The sequence below is a fragment of the Oncorhynchus nerka genome, linkage group LG8 (genome assembly GCF_034236695.1).
Source record: "Oncorhynchus nerka isolate Pitt River linkage group LG8, Oner_Uvic_2.0, whole genome shotgun sequence".
Classification (NCBI taxonomy): domain Eukaryota; kingdom Metazoa; phylum Chordata; class Actinopteri; order Salmoniformes; family Salmonidae; genus Oncorhynchus; species Oncorhynchus nerka.
Window position 1 is genome coordinate 42449337 of NC_088403.1, and position 19035 is coordinate 42468371.

The 19035-nt window shown below is 47.2% G+C and overlaps 1 protein-coding gene across 1 annotated transcript in view; it reads left to right on the plus strand.

Annotated features, from left to right (window-relative positions):
• Positions 1–19035, plus strand: part of arrb2b (arrestin, beta 2b) — a 69476-nt gene that overhangs the window by 37106 nt on the left and 13335 nt on the right. The window contains exons 2-11 of the mRNA XM_065021810.1: positions 12601–12631; positions 14035–14095; positions 14696–14740; positions 14917–15119; positions 15966–16025; positions 16141–16208; positions 16407–16542; positions 16809–16893; positions 17189–17261; positions 18822–18959. Of these exons, the coding sequence (XP_064877882.1) occupies positions 12601–12631; positions 14035–14095; positions 14696–14740; positions 14917–15119; positions 15966–16025; positions 16141–16208; positions 16407–16542; positions 16809–16893; positions 17189–17261; positions 18822–18959 (900 nt within the window). The remainder of the gene's footprint in view (positions 1–12600; positions 12632–14034; positions 14096–14695; positions 14741–14916; positions 15120–15965; positions 16026–16140; positions 16209–16406; positions 16543–16808; positions 16894–17188; positions 17262–18821; positions 18960–19035) is intronic.

Consider the following 19035-nt stretch of genomic DNA (forward strand, 5'->3'; position numbering starts at 1 on the left):
GAGGGAGGGAGAGAGAGACAGACACAGAGGGAGGGAGAGACAGACACAGAAGGAGGGAGGGAGGGAGAGAGAGAGACCGACAGACATGGAGGGGAGAGAGAGACAGACATGGAGGGAGAGAGAGAGACAGACATGGAGGGAGAGAGAGAGAGACATGGAGGGAGGGAGGGAGAGAGACAGACATGGAGGGAGAGAGAGAGACAGACATGGAGGGAGAGAGAGACAGACATGGAGGGAGGGAGAGAGACAGACATGGAGAGAGAGAGAGAGAGAGAGAGACAGACATGGAGGGAGAGAGAGAGAGACATGGAGGGAGAGAGAGAGACAGACATGAAGGGAGAGAGACAGACATGGAGGGAGAGAGAAAGACAGACATGGAGGGAGAGAGAGAGAGACATGGAGGGAGAGAGAGAGACAGACATGAAGGGAGAGAGAGAGACAGACATTTAGGGAGAGAGAGAGACAGACATGGAGGGAGAGAGAGAGACAGACATGGAGGGAGAGAGAGACATGGAGGGAGAGAGAGACATGGAGGGAGAGAGAGACAGACATGGAGGGAGAGAGAGAGAGAGAGAGAGACAGACATGGAGGGAGAGAGAGAGACAGACATGGGGAGAGAGAGAGAGAGAGAGACAGACAGACATGGAGGGAGAGAGAGACATGGAGGGAGAGAGAGAGACATGGAGGGAGAGAGAGAGACATGGAGGGAGAGAGAGAGACAGACATGGAGGGAGAGAGAGAGAGAGACAGACATGGAGGGAGAGAGAGAGAGAGACAGACATGGAGGGAGAGAGAGAGACAGGCATGGAGGGAGAGAGAGAGACAGACATGGATGGAGAGAGAGAGAGACAGACATGGAGAGAGAGAGAGAGAGAGAGAGACAGACAGACATGGAGGGAGAGAGAGAGAGACACATGGAGGGAGAGAGAGAGAGAGAGACAGACATGGAGGGAGAGAGAGAGAGAGAGAGAGACAGACATGGAGGGAGAGAGAGAGAGAGAGATACATGGAGGGAGAGAGAGAGAGAGAGAGACAGACATGGAGGGAGAGAGAGAGACAGACATGGAGGGAGAGAGAGAGACAGACATGGAGGGAGAGAGAGAGACAGGCATGGAGGGAGAGAGAGAGACAGACATGGAGGGAGAGAGAGACTGTATATGCCTGCGTGGGGCTTTGGCTGCTTTCTCCACTCATTGGGGAGATCCATGTCATAGGCCTGTGTGTGTTTGTGTGTTTTTTGAAAGCCTGCAATTGTTTGTGTTTTCATGTGTACGGATGCGCTCATGTGTGTGTCTGTTTCCTAAGGCTGTGTGTGTGTGTGCGTGCGGATGTGGATTCACGCGTGTGTGTATGTTTCCTAAGGCGGTGTTTCTGTCCGTGTGCGCGTGTGTGTGTATGTTTTCTAAGGTGGGGTGTGTATGTGAGCAGATGCGCGTGTGTTTCTTAAGTCGTGTGTCTGTGTGTGTACGCGTGTGTGTGTATGTTTCCTAAGGTTGTGTATGTGTGTGTGTGTATGTTTCCTAAGGTGGGGTGTGTGTGTGTGTTTCCTAAGCTGGGGTGTGTGTGTGTGTGTGTGTGTGTTTCCTAAGGTGAGGTGTGTGTGTGTATGTTTCCTAAAGTGGGGTGTGTGTGTGTATGTTTCCTAAGGTGGGGTATGTGTGTGTGTATGTTTCCTAAGGTGGGGTGGGTGTGTGAGCAGATGCGCGCGTGTTTATTAAGGCGTGTGTCTGTGTGTGTGTGTGCGCGTGTGTATGTATGTTTCCTAAGGTGGGGTGTGTGTGTGTGTGTGTGTGCCTCTTGGCTGCTTTCTCCCACTCTTTCTGGGATCGTGTTCCCAGTCAGGGCAGCTTTGTGATGTCTGTATTTACATGTATTTATTTATTTATATAACCTTTTAGTTTTTATCAGGGAGTCATACTGAGACCAAGTTCTCTTTTACAGATGAGACCAGAATTACATAAATGGCAGAAAAGTTCTTAATTGGCCTACAGGCACCAAAACGTCCAATTTCAGAGGTGCAAAAGAAAAATGAAAAGCTAATTTACCTAACTCAGTAGAGACTAGGGTTACAAAAAGTCTGAAACTTTCCGGTAGATTTCCGTAATTTTCCATGGGAAGTTGAGCCTGGGAATTTTGGGGAATGTTGCTTAGTCCATTGTTGGAAGTCCATTCTTCCATTTACATTTACATTTAAGTCATTTAGCAGACGCTCTTATCCAGAGCGACTTACAAATTGGTGCGTTCACCTTAAGACATCCAGTGGAACAGCCACTTTACAATAGTGCATCTAAATCTTTTAAGGGGGGGTGAGAAGGATTACTTTATCCTATCCTAGGTATTCCTGAAAGAGGTGGGGTTTCAGGTGTCTCCGGAAGGTGGTGATTGACTCCGCTGTCCTGGCGTCGTGTATTTCTTCCATCACATGTACAGCTGATTCTCAAGATCTTATACACTAATGAGATGCTATTGAGCCCACGCTACTACACTGTCTGAGCCAAGGACTACATGCTTTCTGGTAAGTTTTGATTACAATACTGGGTGGGGTAAATATATTTTATATGACATATACATTATTTTTTGTTAACTACAGCAAAGTGTTTTTAATTAATTTCTAACTTGTTAACAATTTCTGCTAGTTAGTTTTTGCTACCATATGGGTTTTAGCTTACTTGACCCTGCTAACTGAGGAGTGTTAATTCACCTGTTTCCATACATGTTTCATTTTAAAACATTTATCTTACAAAGGAGTTGTTTAATCTAACTGCTTAACTATTTATCTGTACATGGAATTGTATTTGGTTATTTTTTTACTCATTTTTTTATAATCTTTACAGGAAAATGCCACGGGCACTATCTGATGTGTGGAGACATTTCACTGCAGCTAATGTAGAAGGAAAAGCTGTGTACATTTGCAAATACTGTGCCAAATCATATGTGAAGAATGCAACAAAGATGCAGAATCATCTGGCCAAGTGCATAAAGTTCCCTAATCACTCACAACAAGCAACCTCTGACAAAAGTCCCTCTTCTTCTATTTGAGGTGAAAATTATGAATCCGACACCTTATCGATAGCAACAGCTCATGGTCCTCCTGGAATCAGACGTTTTTTTGACTCAATGGAGGAACAGAGTCAGAGAAATGCTGATGAATGTCTTGCTCGAGCTGTGTATGCAACTGGTTCACCTCTGATGCTCACAGGAAATGTGTATCGGAAGATATTTCTGAATGTTCTTCGCCCAGCATACACCCCTCCACATATGCTTTATCTACTCATTTGCTGGATGCAGAGTTCAACAGAGTGCAAGTGAAGGTCAGGCAAATCATAGAGAAAGCAGACTGTGTTGCAATCATCTCTGATGGGTGGTTGAATGTTCGTGGGCAAGGAATAATGAACTACATCATCTCCACCCCTCAACCAGTATTCTACAAGAGCACAGGACACATTGGTCTCTACATTGCAGATGAGCTGAAGGCAGTCATCAATGACCTTGGACTACAGAAGGTATTTGCACTGGTGACAGACAATGCTGCGAACATGAAGGCTGATTGGTCTAAAGTGGAGGAATCCTACCCTCACATCACACCCATTGGCTGTGCTGCTCATGCATTGAATATGCTCCTCAAGGACATCATGGCACTGAAAACAATGGATACACTCTACAAGAGAGCCAAGGAAATGGTTAGGTATGTGAAGGGTCATCAAGTTATAGCAGCAATCTACCTCACCAAGCAGAGTGAGAAGAATAAGAGCACCAAATTGAAGCTGCCCTGCAACACCCATCGGGTTGGTGTTGTCATCATGTTTGACAGTCTGCTGGAGGGGAAGGAGTCTCTCCAAGAAATGGCCATATCACAGTCTGCCGATATGGACCGCCCCATCAAGAGGATCCTCCTGGATGATGTATTTTGGGAGAGAGTGGTAAGCAGGCTGAAACTCCTGAAACCTATAGCAGTGGCCATTGCATTGATTGAGGGAGACAATGCCATCCTGTCTGATGTTCAGACTCTGCTTGCAGATGAAAGAGAAGAAATCTGTACTGCCTTCCCACTTCACTGTCGCTCCAAGCAGAGGAAACTGCAGTTCTGAAATACATCAAAAAGCATGAAGACCTCTGCCTGAAGCGCATACACACCGCAGCGTACATGTTGGACCCCAAGTATGCTGGCAAGAGCATCCTGTCTGCTGCAGAGATCAACAAGGCCTATGGTGTCATCACTACCGTGTCTCACCACCTTGGCCTGGATGAGGGCAAGGTTCTTGGCTGTCTGGTGAAGTACACATCCAAGCAAGGCTTTGGGATGGAGATGCAATAGGGCAGTCGTGCCAACATATCTCATCAGCCTCCTGGTGGAAGGGACTTTGTGGATCTGAGACTCTTTCCCCTGTTGCCTCCATCATCCTCCAAATCCCACCAACATCAGCCTCCTCAGAGCGCAACTGATCCTTGTTTGGGAACACGCACACCAAAGCACGCAACAGGCTGATCAATACAAGGGTTGAAAAATTGGTGGCCATCTGGGCAAATTTGAGGAATTTTGAGCCTGACAACGAGCCATCCTCAAGAAGGTTGGAAAGTGACAGTGAAGATGAGGCCTCAGAGTTTGATGTTCAAGAGGCGGACATTGAGGAGGTCCAGGAGAACATTTACATTTAAGTCATTTAGCAGACGCTCTTATCCAGAGCGACTTACAAATTGGTGCGTTCACCTTATGACATCCAGTGGAACAGCCACTTTACAATAGTGCATCTAAATCTTTTAAGGGGGGGGGGGTGAGAAGGATTACTTTATCCTAAAGACATGGGAGCCTGAGAGGAAGAGAAAGCTTTAGTTTGTAGACTGTCATTGTATGTTGAAAATGTTTCTGGGAGATGCGATGGATCATTGGGGATCATTCAATATTCCCTTTCTTTTGTTGTTCGGTGAAATCATCCCATGTGAAGAGTCAACTCATTTAATTAAAGTTCAATTCGTAACTAAATAGTTCATTTCTATGGGAAGGATTTAATCATTTGCAATTATGTCTACTTATAAGGTAAATGGTTTATGGTTCTGTCTCCATATGATATGGTAAATATATCCAATGCAAAAAACATCAACATTTAAATGGTATTAATATGAATTCCCATATATTCCCGTTAATTCCCATATATTCCCATTAATTCCCACGGAAAGTTTCCACCTCTGAATATTTCCCAAAATGTGCAACCCTAGTAGAGACCAAAGGAATTTCCAGAGTTAGCCATCCCTAATGTCATGCCCTGGCCATAGAGAGGCTTTTTATTCTCTATTTTGGTTAGGCCAGGGTGTGACTAGGTTGGGCATTCTATGTCCTTTTTTCTATGTTTTGTATTTCTATGTCTTGGCCAGCTGTCTATCGTTGTCTCTGATTGAGAACCATACTTAGGTACCCTTTTCCCCCCCCACCTGTTTTGTGGGAAGTTAACTTTGTAGTTGTTCAGGGCACATAGACCAAAGCTTCACGGTTGTTTTTTTGTTCTTCGTTTTGTCGGTGTCATTTTTAAATCAAGTTCAAATGTACGCTTACCATGCTACACCTTGGTCCAGTCCTTCAGCCAGCTGTGACACCTAAGACCAGGCGTGGCAACTCGTTTAGTTTAGTAAGGATGCTAGGTAGAGTGGGACTTTTTGTAAAAAGGGCTTTTATAAATGAAAACATGTATCAACCTAGGTGACATCAACGAGGGCCAACCAACTTTCTGGTAGAGAATGCAGAGTGATGAGCATTACAATTGTCGCACTAAAACAAAGCGCAATGAGCTATGATAAACGGCATCTAATGGCTTTAATGAATGTAGCAGCTGCTTTCATATAAATGATGTCGCCGTAGTCTAGGGCCTATAGGAATGTTGAGAGAGAACAGGACCCATTTTCTATAGAAGAAGCCCATTTTTATTCTCAGCTTCTTGAATCTGCTTTTTAAAAGACAGCTTTTCATCTATACAGATACTTGTAAGCAGGGACACGATTAATGTTAACAAACGGTTTGGGACATTACTTTGTGCATGACACAAGTCATTTTTCCAACAATTGTTTACAGACAGATTATTTCACTTAATTCACTGTATCACAATTCCAGTAGGTCAGAAGTTTGCATACACTAAGTTGACTGTGCCATTAAACAGCTTGGAAAATTCCAGAAAATAATTTCATGGCTTTAGAAGCTTCTGGTAGGCTAATTGACATCATTTGAGTCAATTGGAGGCATACCTGTGGATGTATTTCAAGGCCTACCTTCAAACTCAGTGCCTCTTTGCTTGACATCATGGGGAAATCAAAAGAAATCTGCCAAGACCACAGAAAAATATTGTAGACCTCCACAAGTCTGGTTCATCCTTGGGAGCAATTTCCAAACGTCTGAAGGTACCACGTTCATCTGTACAAACAATAGTACGCAAATATAAACACCATGAGACCACGCAGCCATCATACCGCTCTGGAAGGAGGCGTGTTCTGTCTCCTAGAGATGAACTTACTGTGGTGCGAAAAGTGCAAATCACTCCCAGAACAACAGCAAAGGAACTTGTGAAGATGTTGGAGAAAACAGTTACAAAAGTATCTGTATCCACAGTAAAACGAGTCCTATATCGACATAACCTGATATGCTGCTCAGCAAGGAAGAAGTCACTGCTCCAAAACCGCCATAAAAAAACCAGACTACGGTTTGCAACTGCACATGGGGACAAAGATCGTACTTTTTGGAGAAATGTCCTCTGATCTAATGAAACAAAATAGAACTGTTTGGTCATATCATTATATTTGGGGGAAAAAGAGGGAGGCTTGCAAGCCTAAGAACACCATCCCAACCGTGAAGCACAGGGGTGGCAGCATCATGTTGTGGGGGTGCTTTGCTGTAGGAGGGACTGGTGCACTTCACAAAATAGATGGCATCATGAGAGAGGAAAATGATGTGGATATTTTAAAGCAACATCTCAAGACATCAGTCAGGAAGTTAAAGCTTGGTCGCAAATGAACAATGACCCCAAGCATACTTCCAAAGTTGTGGCAAAATGACTTAAGGACAACAAAGTCAAGGTATTGGAGTGGCCATCACAAAGCCTTGACCTCATTCCCATAGAAAATTTGTGGGCAGAACTGTAAAGGTGTGTGTGAGCAAGGAGGCCTACAAACCTGACTCAGTTACACCAGCTCTTGTCAGGAGGAATGGGCCAAAATTCACCCATCTTATTGTGGGAAGCTTGTGGAAGGCTACCCAAAATGTTTGACCCAAGTTAAACAATTTAAAGGCAATGCTACCAAATACTAATTGAGTGTATGTAAACTTCTGACCCACTGGGAATGTGATGAAAGAATTAAAAGCTGAAATAAATCATTCTCTCTACTATTATTCTGACATTTCACATTCTTAAAATAAAGTGGTGATCCTTTGGCTAAGGTGTATGTAAACTTCCGACTTCAACTGTACATAATGTATCTTATCATTTTCTGGGCCTTTTCCGTTCCCATGACAACAGGCGCAATCCCCATCTGGCTGCCATGGCAACTAAATAGAATCCATGCGGGGGGGGGGGGGCGAGTCTTGTAACACACACATACAAGCGAGTACACACACACACACACGAAAGTGGATTAACAGCTAAATGAGAGTATAGGCAGTTCTGACTCGTCGTTGATCAGTAACCTTTCAATATGTGTGTGTGCGTGTGTGTTGGCCGTGCGTCGCCCTAGGCTGGTTAGAGAAGATGCAGTATTAATAAGGTCTGTTCATTAGACCAGGCAGGCTGAGACACTGTCTACATCCTAAATGGCATGCTATTCCTTATATCGTGCACTGCTTTTGACCAGGGCCAATAGGCCTCTGGTCAAAAGTAGTGCACTATATGAAGGGAATAGGGTGCCATTTGGGATGCACTTAAGGCACTACACTAATAGGCCTTAAATCTGTAATTAGCTCTACGGAGAGAGGGAGAGTTCAGAGACAGGGAACGGAAGAAAGAGGGGGGAAATGGCTATCAGGGGGAAAGCGAGAGCAGTAAAATGGGGAGAATGACAAGAATTTATGGAGCTAGCCAAAGATTAAACAGGCACACTGGAAGGGAGGGAGAGCGAGGGCCGTGTGTGCGTACGGTATTTGTGCGTGTGCTGCTATGTTGTCCAACAAAGCGGCTAGCATCCATATCAGTTGGGGAGTGAAAAGTGGCACACGTGGCCTGCTGCAGGCACACACGTTGACCTGTGTCTCCCCAACACACACTGTGTGCTTTCTCTTTCTTTCTTTCTTAATTACTTTCTTTCTTTATTTATTTCTTAATTACTTTCTATCTTTCTTTCTTTCTTTCTCCCTCTCATTCACACGTTCTCTATTCCTCACTCACTTGTTGTTGTTTTCCATCCCTGTCTCCTCTATCCATCCCTTCCTCCCTCTAGCCATCCCTTCCTCCCTCCTCTATTCATCCCTCTCTCCTCTATCCATCCCTTCCTCCCTCCTCTATTCATCCCTCTCTCCTCTATCCATCCATTCCTCCCCCCTCTATCAATCCCTTCCTCCCTCTAGCCATCCCTTCCTCCCTCCTCTATTCATCCCTCTCTCCTCTATCCATCCCTTCCTCCCTCCTCTATCCATCCCTCTCTCCTCTATCCATCCCTTCCTCCCTCCTCTATCCATCCCTTCCTCCCTCCTCTATCCATTCCTTCCTCCCTCCTCTATCCATTCCTTCCTCCCTCTATCCATTCCTTCCTTCCTCTATCCATTCCTTCCTTCCTCCTCTATCCATCCCTTCCTCCCTCCTCTATCCATCCCTTCCTCCCTCCTCTATCCATTCCTTCCTCCCTCCTCTATCCATCCCTTCCTCCCTTCTCTATCCATCCCTTCCTCCCTCCTCTATCCATTCCTTCCTCCCCCCTCTATCAATCCCTTCCTCCCTCTAGCCATCCCTTCCTCCCTCCTCTATTCATCCCTCTCTCCTCTATCCATCCCTTCCTCCCTCCTCTATCCATCCCTCTCTCCTCTATCCATCCCTTCCTCCCTCCTCTATCCATCCCTTCCTCCCTCCTCTATCCATTCCTTCCTCCCTCCTCTATCCATTCCTTCCTCCCTCTATCCATTCCTTCCTTCCTCCTCTATCCATCCCTTCCTCCCTCCTCTATTCATCCCTTCCTCCCTCCTCTATCCATTCCTTCCTCCCTCCTCTATCCATCCCTTCCTCCCTTCTCTATCCATCCCTTCCTCCCTCCTCTATCCATTCCTCCCTCCTCTATCCATCCCTTCCTCCTCTATCCATCCCTTCCTCCCTCCTCTATCCATTCCTTCCTCCCTCCTCTATCCATCCCTTCCTCCCTCCTCTATCCATTCCTTCCTCCCTCCTCTATCCATTCCTTCCTCCCTCCTCTATCCATTCCTTCCTCCCTCCTCTATCCATCCCTTCCTCCCTCCTCTATCCATCCCTTCCTCCCTCCTCTATCCCTTCCTCCCTCCTCTATCCATTCCTTCCTCCCTCCTCTATCCATTCCTTCCTCCCTCCTCTATTCATTCCTTCCTCCCTCCTTCCATCCCTTCCTCCCTTCTCTATCCATCCCTTCCTCCCCCTCTATCCATCCCTTCCTCCCTCCTCTATCCATCCCTTCCTCCCTCCTCTATCCATTCCTCCCTCCTCTATCCATCCCTTCCTCCCTCCTCTATCCATTCCTCCCTCCTCTAGCCATTCCTTCCTCCCTCCTCTAGCCATCCCTTCCTCCCTCCTCTAGCCATCCCTTCCTCCCTCCTCTATCCATTCCTTCCTCCCTCCTCTAGCCATCCCTTCCTCCCCCTCTATCCATTCCTTCCTCCCTCCTCTATCCATCCCTTCCTCCCTTCTCTATCCATTCCTCCCTCCTCTATCCATCCCTTCCTCCCTCCTCTATCCATTCCTCCCTCCTCTATCCATCCCTTCCTCCCTCCTCTATCCATTCCTCCCTCCTCTAGCCATTCCTTCCTCCCTCCTCTAGCCATCCCTTCCTCCCTCCTCTAGCCATCCCTTCCTCCCTCCTCTATCCATTCCTTCCTCCATCCTCTAGCCATCCCTTCCTCCCCCTCTATCCATTCCTTCCTCCCCTCTATCCATTCCTTCCTCCCTCCTCTATCCATTCATTCCTCCCTCCTCTATCCATTCCTTCCTCCCTCCTCTATCCATTCCTTCCTCCCTCCTCTAGCCATCCCTTCCTCCCTCCTCTATCCATTCCTTCCTCCCTCCTCTAGCCATCCCTTCCTCCCCTCTATCCATTCCTTCCTCCCTCCTCTAGCCATCCCTTCCTCCCTCCTCTATCCATTCCTTCCTCCCTCCTCTATCCATTCCTTCCTCCCTCCTCTAGCCATCCCTTCCTCCCTCCTCTATCCATTCCTTCCTCCCTCCTCTAGCCATCCCTTCCTCCCTCCTCTAGCCATCCCTTCCTCCCTCCTCTATCCATTCCTTCCTCCCTCCTCTAGCCATCCCTTCCTCCCTCCTCTATCCATTCCTTCCTCCCTCCTCTAGCCATCCCTTCCTCCCCCTCTATCCATTCCTTCCTCCCTCCTCTAGCCATCCCTTCCTCCCTCCTCTATCCATTCCTTCCTCTTTCCTCTATCCATTTCTTCCTCCCTCCTCTATCCATCCCTTCCTCCTCCCTCTATCCATTCCTTCCTCCCTCCTCTAGCCATCCCTTCCTCCCCCCTCTATCCATTCCTTCCTCCCCCTCTGTCCATTCCTTCCTCCCTCCTCTATCCATTCCTTCCTCCCTCCTATATCCATCCCTTCCTCCCCCCTCTATCCATTCCTTCCTCCCTCCTCTAGCCATCCCTTCCTCCATCCTCTATCCATCCATCATCCCTTCCTCCATCCTCTATCCATCCATCCCTTCCTCCCTCCTCTATCCATCCCTTCCTCCCTCCTCTATCCATCCCTTCCTCACTCCTCTAGCCATCCCTCCCTCCTCTATCCATTTATCCCTCCCTCTATCCATCCGTCATCCCTTCCTCCATCCTCTATCCATCCATCCCTTCCTCCATCCCACAGTTTCCTTTGATCCATCTCTTCTAGTTGCTGACTCAACCACATATTATGATGTTTAGACAGACCTTCAAACACCTGTAGCTCATTCTCTCTCTATCCCTCCTTCCTCCCTTCTCTTGCTCTCTCTCTCTCTCTCTCTCTCTTAGCTTTCTCTCTCTCACTCTCTCTCCAACTCTCTTCCCCTCCTCTCTCTCTCTGCCTGTGTTCCACCTCCTTTTACCTCGTGCTTTCTCACTCACGCCCTGTTCTCCCCGTCTCCCTCCCCACCATCTCTCTCTTTCCCTTCTCCCCCTTCTTCACTCTGCATTCTTCTCTATCTTTATGACCAATCATCTTTTCATATTGTAATAAACCATTGTTCATCACTGTTGTGTCTGTTAATGTGTGACTCCCCAAGCTTCACAACACACCACCACAGTAAAATACCATTTTGTTTCTCTCACATTATCTTCCCTTACTCTTTCCCCCCCTCCGTTTCTTTAATAAGTGTATTTCATTCATTCATTGTCCCTCTTTGCGTCTCCTTTGTTCCCCTTCTCTCGCTCCACTCCCTCTGTCTGCCTGTCTCCCCCTCTTTTTTGCGGTCCCTGTTGTTGTCTCTCGCATTCTCTCTCCACTCTCTCTCTCTCTCTCTCTCTCTCTCTCTCTCTCTCTCTCTCTCTGTTTTCTCATCTCTAGCGGTGCAGCCGAGAGACAGAGTTTAACGGTTTATGATAGTCTGGGGGCGCACTCATTGTCAAACCATCAACATCGGACACTTGACGCTTTGGCTTATGGCCACTGAACAACAGCCTCTCTGACTTGGAGGAGCTAGGTCTCTCACGTTCAACTTAGTAGACGCACCAAAGGCAGCACAGTTTGACGACAGGCCGAAACGGCTTCTCCGATAGGAATCCTGATCGTGCTCGTAGGCGATGCCGTGGCCACGTAGGCGAGCTAAAAGCTCATGCGCAGAAGCGCGTCATCGGGACGAACGGTTGTCTCGCGGGCCCGAACTGCGCTCGTGCAGGCCGTCAAATCAAAGATGGCCCATCGATATAAAGTTGTTGTTGGCGAAAATGAAAACGTGTCAGTTTGTCTATATAGGCTGTGCCTTTAGAGTTCAAAAAAACCTAAAACAACAAAGGAAGTATTTTTCACGTATCTCACTGACGTCACAAACGCCAAACCCTGGCCTGGTCTGTTTTGCCAGTCTCATACCAAAGAGTGTAAAAATGGACCCGATGCCTCTCTGCTTGGCCCTCAGCATTAATGAGATAGATTTGGGGTAAGGCTAGTGTCCTGTCCAGGGGGTGTACTTGTACATGAAGCTGCCTTACACTACGGAAACAAGCTCCATCTTGCACAGGCCATTCTAGAGTAGGACCACTGCATTGTCTCACTGGGTGTGGTTTACGTTCATACAACTGTCTTTTGATGTCTGATCTGTATCTGTAATGAACACGTCTACTTTGAGCGGGAATATCGCTATATAGTTATAAAAATTAGAATCTTTGGTGACTAATTCTCTCTCTCTTTCTCTCTTTTTCTTCTTTTTCCTTCTTTTTTTTTTTCTTCTTTCTTTCTTTCTTTCTTTCTTTCTTTCTTTCTTCAGAGTCTTCAAGAAGTCCAGTCCCAACTGCAAGGTAGGTCAAACTCCCCCTTGTGTGCCTGCTTGCTAGTACGTGTGTGTGTGTCAGACAGAAGAAAGTAAGGTTCCTCCTCCTCTCCCTGTAGACTTTCTCTCGCTTCCTCTCTTCTTGTCTCTTCCCTCATTCTCTGCTCCTCTCTTCTCCTGGATTACACGCGTAGCTCGTCTCTCTCTCTCTCTCTTTACAACAGTAGATTATCTCTCTCTCTTTACAACAGTAGATTATCTCTCTCTCTCTTTACAACAGTAGATTATCTCTCTCTCTCTTTACAGCAGTAGATTATCTCTCTCTCTCTTTACAACAGTAGATTATCTATCTGCTTTATCTGTCTTTATGTCGAAAGACTTGATCTTTCCTCTCTGCTGTAACTATAGATTTTTCCTACAGGCCTATACTTTTGCCTCTGTAGATTTTTCCTGCATACAAGTGTCTTTTATTGATTTCTCTTATTTCATTTTCTGCATCATCTTTGCTCCCTTTCCCCTCTCTGTTGTTATCTATATTTCTTTCTCTCTCTCCTTCTCTCCATTTCTCTCTCTCTCTCTCTCTTTCTCTCTCTCTCTCTCTCTTTCTCTCTCTCTCTCTCTCTCTCTCTCTCTCTCTCTCTCTCTCTCTCTCTCTCTCTCTCTCTCTCTCTCTCTCTCACTCCCTCACTCTTTCTCTCTGTGTCTCCATGATGGAGGGATCAGTGTGTGTAGATGACGTGTTTTGTGATCTGACCCCACAAGGCAAGATAGTATACAGGAAGGGAGTGGAGAGACTAGGGGTCAGTGTGTGTGTGTGTGTGTGTTTCACTTGTATGGTCTAATTGAAAGAGTCATGTTGACGTACGCCATGTTTTCCTTTCCATTTCCACATACTGTTCCCGTTTTTACCCACCCTCTGTTTCCATCCTTCTCTCTCGCCTTCTTTCTCTCATTTTGTCTATTTTGTTATCTCTCCCTTCTGTCCCTTTCTCTCTCTTTCTCTCTCTCTCTCTCTTCTCTTTCTCTCTCTCTTCTCTCTTCTCTCTCTCTCTCTCTCTCTCTCTCTCTCTCTCTTCTCTTTCTCTCTCTCTCTCTCTTCTCTCTCTCTCTATCTCTCTCTCTCTCTCTCTCTCTCTCTGTGCCTCTTGCTCTGTAACTTTCTCTCTCTCTCCTTCTCTCTCTCTCTCTGTGCCTCTTGCTCTGTAACTTTCTCTCTCTCGCTCCTTCTCTCTCTCTCTTTCTCTCTCTCTCTCTCTCTCTCTCTCTCTCTCTCTCTCTCTCTCTCTCTCTCTGTGCCTCTTGCTCTGTAACTTTCTCTCTCTCTCTCTCCTCTCTCTCTCTCTCTCTCTCTCTCTCTCTCTCTCTCTCTCTCTCTCTGTGCCTCTTGCTCTGTAACTTTCTCTCTCTCTCTCTCCTTCTCTCTCTCTCTAGCTCACTGTATACCTGGGAAAGAGAGACTTTGTGGATCACCTAGACCATGTAGATCCAGTGGGTGAGTAGTAACACAAACACACACTATTGTTGATGTAATGTTGTCGGAAAAACATATCAACCCTCTGGCGTCTCGCTCGGGGTTGCTATGACGACAGCACCTCACATTGGGGAAACACCCTCACCACGGGGGGTGTGCGACAATGGGAGTAACCCTAGTGAGGTAGTGTTTTGATTATTTCACATTGACTTATACACACAGGACTACGATATCAGAACAACCAACCACATCTGACTATTACTCTAAATCTCACGAACCAAATACTGTGCGGCTTGGGTAACAGAAACACTCATACATAATATGATCTGTGTGTGTGTGTGTTGTTTTTCACTGTGTATGTGTGTGTGTGTTCTTCGCTGTGTGTGGGTGTGTTGTTTTTCACTGTGTGTATGTATGTGTGTGTGTGTGTGTGTGTTGTTTTTCACAGTGTGTGTTGTTTTTCACAGTGTGTGGTTTTTCAATGTGTGTGTTGTTTTTCACTGTGTGTGTGTGTGTGTGTTTTCCACAGTGTGTGTGTGTGTGTGTTTTTCACAGTGTGTTGTTTTTCACAGTGTGTGTGTGTTGTTTTTCACTGTGTGTGTGTGTGTTGTTTTTCTACAGATGGAGTGCTACTAATAGACCCAGAGTACCTAAAAGACCGTAAAGGTAAGTGTGTGTGAGTGCACGCGTGCGAGTGATTAAAAATAATAATAAAGTATTCACAATTTCACATCCCTTTATTACTCTTCTCATGTTCCCGTCTCCCCTCTCTCCTTCTTCTTCATTTTCCCCCCTGCGATCTCTTCCTCCTCCCTCTCCCTTTCTCTCCCCTCCTCCTCCAGTCTTTGTGACTCTGACCTGTGCGTTCCGGTATGGCCGTGAGGACCTGGACGTTCTGGGTTTGTCCTTTAGGAAAGACCTCTACATCTCCACCTTCCAGGCCTTCCCCGCCGCCACCACAGAGGAGGAGCGGAAACCACTCAGCCACCTGCAGGAGAGACTGCTGAAGAAGCTGGGCCAGCACGCACACCCGTTCAACTTCACCGTGAGTTCTGTAGACTGGCCCACTGCGCAGCAAACACACCCGTTCAACTTCACCGTGAGTTCTGTAGACTGGCCCACTGCGCAGCGAACACACCCGTTCAACTTCACCGTGAGTTCTGTAGACTGGCCCACTGCGCAGCGAACACACCCGTTCAACTTCACCGTGAGTTCTGTAGACTGGCCCACTGCGCAGCGAACACAACCGTGAGTTCGTTCAACTTCACTTCACCGTGAGTTCTGTAGACTGGCCCACTGCGCAGCTAACACACCCATTCAACTTCACCGTGAGTTCTGTAGACTGGCCCACTGCGCAGCAAACACACCCATTCAACTTCACCGTGAGTTCTGTAGACTGGCCCACTGCGCAGCAAACACACCCGTTCAACTTCACCGTGAGTTCTGTAGACTGGCCCACTGCGCAGCAAACACACCCGTTCAACTTCACCGTGAGTTCTGTAGACTGGCCCACTGCGCAGCAAACACACCCGTTCAACTTCACCGTGAGTTCTGTAGACTGGCCCACTGCGCAGCAAACACACCCGTTCAACTTCACCGTGAGTTCTGTAGACTGGCCCACTGCGCAGCAAACACACCCGTTCAACTTCACCGTGAGTTCTGTAGACTGGCCCACTGCGCAGCTAACACACCCGTTCAACTTCACCGTGAGTTCTGTAGACTGGCCCACTGCGCAGCAAACACACCCGTTTAAATCAACTTGTTTAGGTTCCTCTTTGTCGTGTTCAATTCTGTGGTTGTGCGTTTCTGTCTCCGGTGTCTGTGTGCCTGTTTGTTGGTGAGCAGTTGTGTATTGATTCTGTGGCGTGACTGTCAAATATCTCTCTTTCAGATTCCTCAGAACCTGCCCTGCTCAGTCACTCTACAGCCAGGACCAGAGGACACGGGGAAGGTACAGAGACACACACACACACACACACACACACACACACACACACACACACACACACACACACACTCACAAAACTTTTGATTGATTATCTGCCTCTGCCTTCATCTCTGCTCAGGCTTGTGGAGTGGACTTTGAGGTCAGAGCCTTCTGCGCCAGGACTGTAGAGGAGAAAATACACAAAAGGTACAGTGTAGTCAAAGCCCTGCGTTTTGATCCGTGGGATTCAGTGCAGATGGTTTAAGTGATTGTGTATGTGCTGTTGATAACCCTAGTGTGTGTGTGTGTGTGTGTGTGTTTGTGTGTGTGTGTGTGTGTGTGTGTGTGTGTGTGTGTTTGTTATATGACTAGCTTTTTCATATGATATTACATATGTTGTTATAGGAACTCTGTGCGTCTGGTGATCCGTAAGGTGCAGTACGCCCCTGAGAAGCCTGGTCCTCAGCCCATGGTGGAGACGACGCGATCCTTCCTACTGTCAGATAGATCCCTACATCTAGAGGCCTCACTGGATAAAGAGGTAGGGCAGGCCCCCCCGAGACAGACAGAGGCCGACGCGCAGAGACAGACGCACGACGGACACACACACACACACACACACACATTAATTAATTAGTTAAAAGCGTTATGCAAACATTTGGTTGATTGGATTGGTTAAAGCCTGAGATTATCTCCCCCACCAACCGAATTCACTCCTCCCCGTTCTCTCCGTCTCTTCCTTTCCTTCTCGTTCTCGCTCGGTCTTCCGCTCTTCTGTCTTCCTCTCTTCCTCCCCCTCTTTCTCAGCTCTACTACCATGGCGAGCCTATCAGTGTGAATGTCCATGTCACCAACAACTCCACCAAAACAGTGAAGAGGATGAAAATTTCAGGTAAGAGACAAACGTGTAATCAGCTGGCCCCAATTCAACCCCCCCAACCCTTCTTTTATGCATAAGCTCCATCACTGCACTGCTAATACCTACCCAAACCCTACAGATCTACAAACATTGAGGGGTTAGGCCCAAGGGGGAGTGTTTTCGGAGCGATTTGGGAAAGGCTGTAGCAGAGGAGAGGCGCAAACCTTCCCATCTGCCACTCCTCTGCTCTCTCCATCTTTTGTCGCTGTGTGTCTGTCAGTAGTTTGCCTCTCCTGGTGTTGTTAACCCTTTCTCTCCCCTGCCGCAGTGCGTCAGTATGCCGATATCTGTCTGTTCAGTACGGCTCAGTACAAGTGTCCTGTTGCACAGGAGGAGGCAGAGTGAGTACCCCTTCTCTCCGGAACCTCTCTCTCCATCCCTGTAACCTTCTCTTCATCACGTTCTCTCTCTCCTTTGGCCCTCGGGACCACTCTCCTTTCTTCACCTCTCTCTTTTCTCCTCTGTGAGAGAATGTTGGGTGAATAACACACAGGCTGTGTGGCCAAATAGAGACTCACTTTCGGTACTCTTCGTTTTGTTTAATTATTTCTGCATAACTTCTACCCTCATGTTGTCTGACCTTCTATGCTCACTGAAAACGTGCTATGCTTCGACATCATACTCCTGCCCCTCTCCCGATATACCAGACCCTGCAAACCCACCTTTCTGCTGGTACTACCATTCCAGACTGCCCCTCTCCCGATATACCAGACCCTGCAAACACACCTTTCTGCTGGTACTACCATTCCAGACTGCCCCTCTCCCGATATACCAGACCCTGCAAACCCACCTTTCTGCTGGTACTACCATTCCAGACTGCCCCTCTCCTCCTCTCAGCTCAACACCTCTCCTGCCCTGCTACCTCCCTCCCACCCAACCCACTCTGAGACCCCAGGCAACCTCATTACCTCCCCCGCCTAGTAACATCACAGCCCCTCGTCCCCTTGTTATGACATCATGGAGTTGGTGTTCTCTCCCCCTGTACTGTAGTTTTACAGGTGACTGATGTAGTGCTGCACAGATGTGACACCTACAATAAGTCTGTGGGCCACACCGCCGACTGGTGAGTAGAGGAGCAACAATACGAATGGCTTAAAGTAACTATCCAGTGTTTCCAGATTTCTATCAAATATGACCTCGAATTTGTTTATTAAGTATGTTAAAAAGCTGCTTTTCTGTGTTTTAAATGGTGTGGGCGTACTCCCAGCAACCGAATGGTGTGGGTGTGAACCGGTTATTCAAATATGAATACGAGTCGATCGCTGATTGGCCAAGTCATGACGTCATCCTTTATGAGGAAATAGCAAGCATTTTTGAAACGGTCTGTTTGAGACACAAGTTTGAGGTGGGGTTTTTGAAGTGTTTCCTCCCCCCTCCAATTCATGCTTTGGCCTCATACGAGCATATGATGAGTCAACAACGTTATTTGGGTGTGAGTTAACCGAATATGAACTTTTAAAAGTGAGATTTTCACTGGACAGTTACTTTAACCCCCGGAACTCCCAGACCTAGACCTCCCCACAACCCCAGTACCTGGCTTGATTTAGGCTCACCAAAACTTCCCCTCATAGCCTAAATCTTGATGCCTAACCTCCCACCTGGATAATTATCCTTTTGGTCCCTCCCTTATCCAGTCCTCTTCAAGAAGCCAATGGCCCCAAATCCCAATGACCTTCCTCTCAAATTGCGGGAAATCTCTGACTGGTACCCAATCTAGTCCCCTTCAATAATCCTCTTCCTCTCTGCTCTAATGTCAGCATCTTTAATCCTTTTCTTTCCTCTCAACTTTCCTTACTGCTTCCCAAGCGTTGTGGACGCGTGTACGAACGAGAGTGAGTGATTCAAAAAAACAACCACGTATGATGAAACAGAGAAATGATCAATTCTTTCTCTCTCCACAGTGACCAGGTGTCCCCCAGCAGTACGTTCTGTAAGGTGTACACTCTGACTCCCATGCTCACCAATAACAGAGAGAAGAGAGGCCTGGCTCTGGACGGGAAGCTGAAGCACGAAGACACCAACCTGGCCTCCAGCACCATGTAAGAGACTAGAGAGAGAGAGACACGCACATGAAAACTCACATACAGTACCAGTCAAACGTTTGGACACACCTAC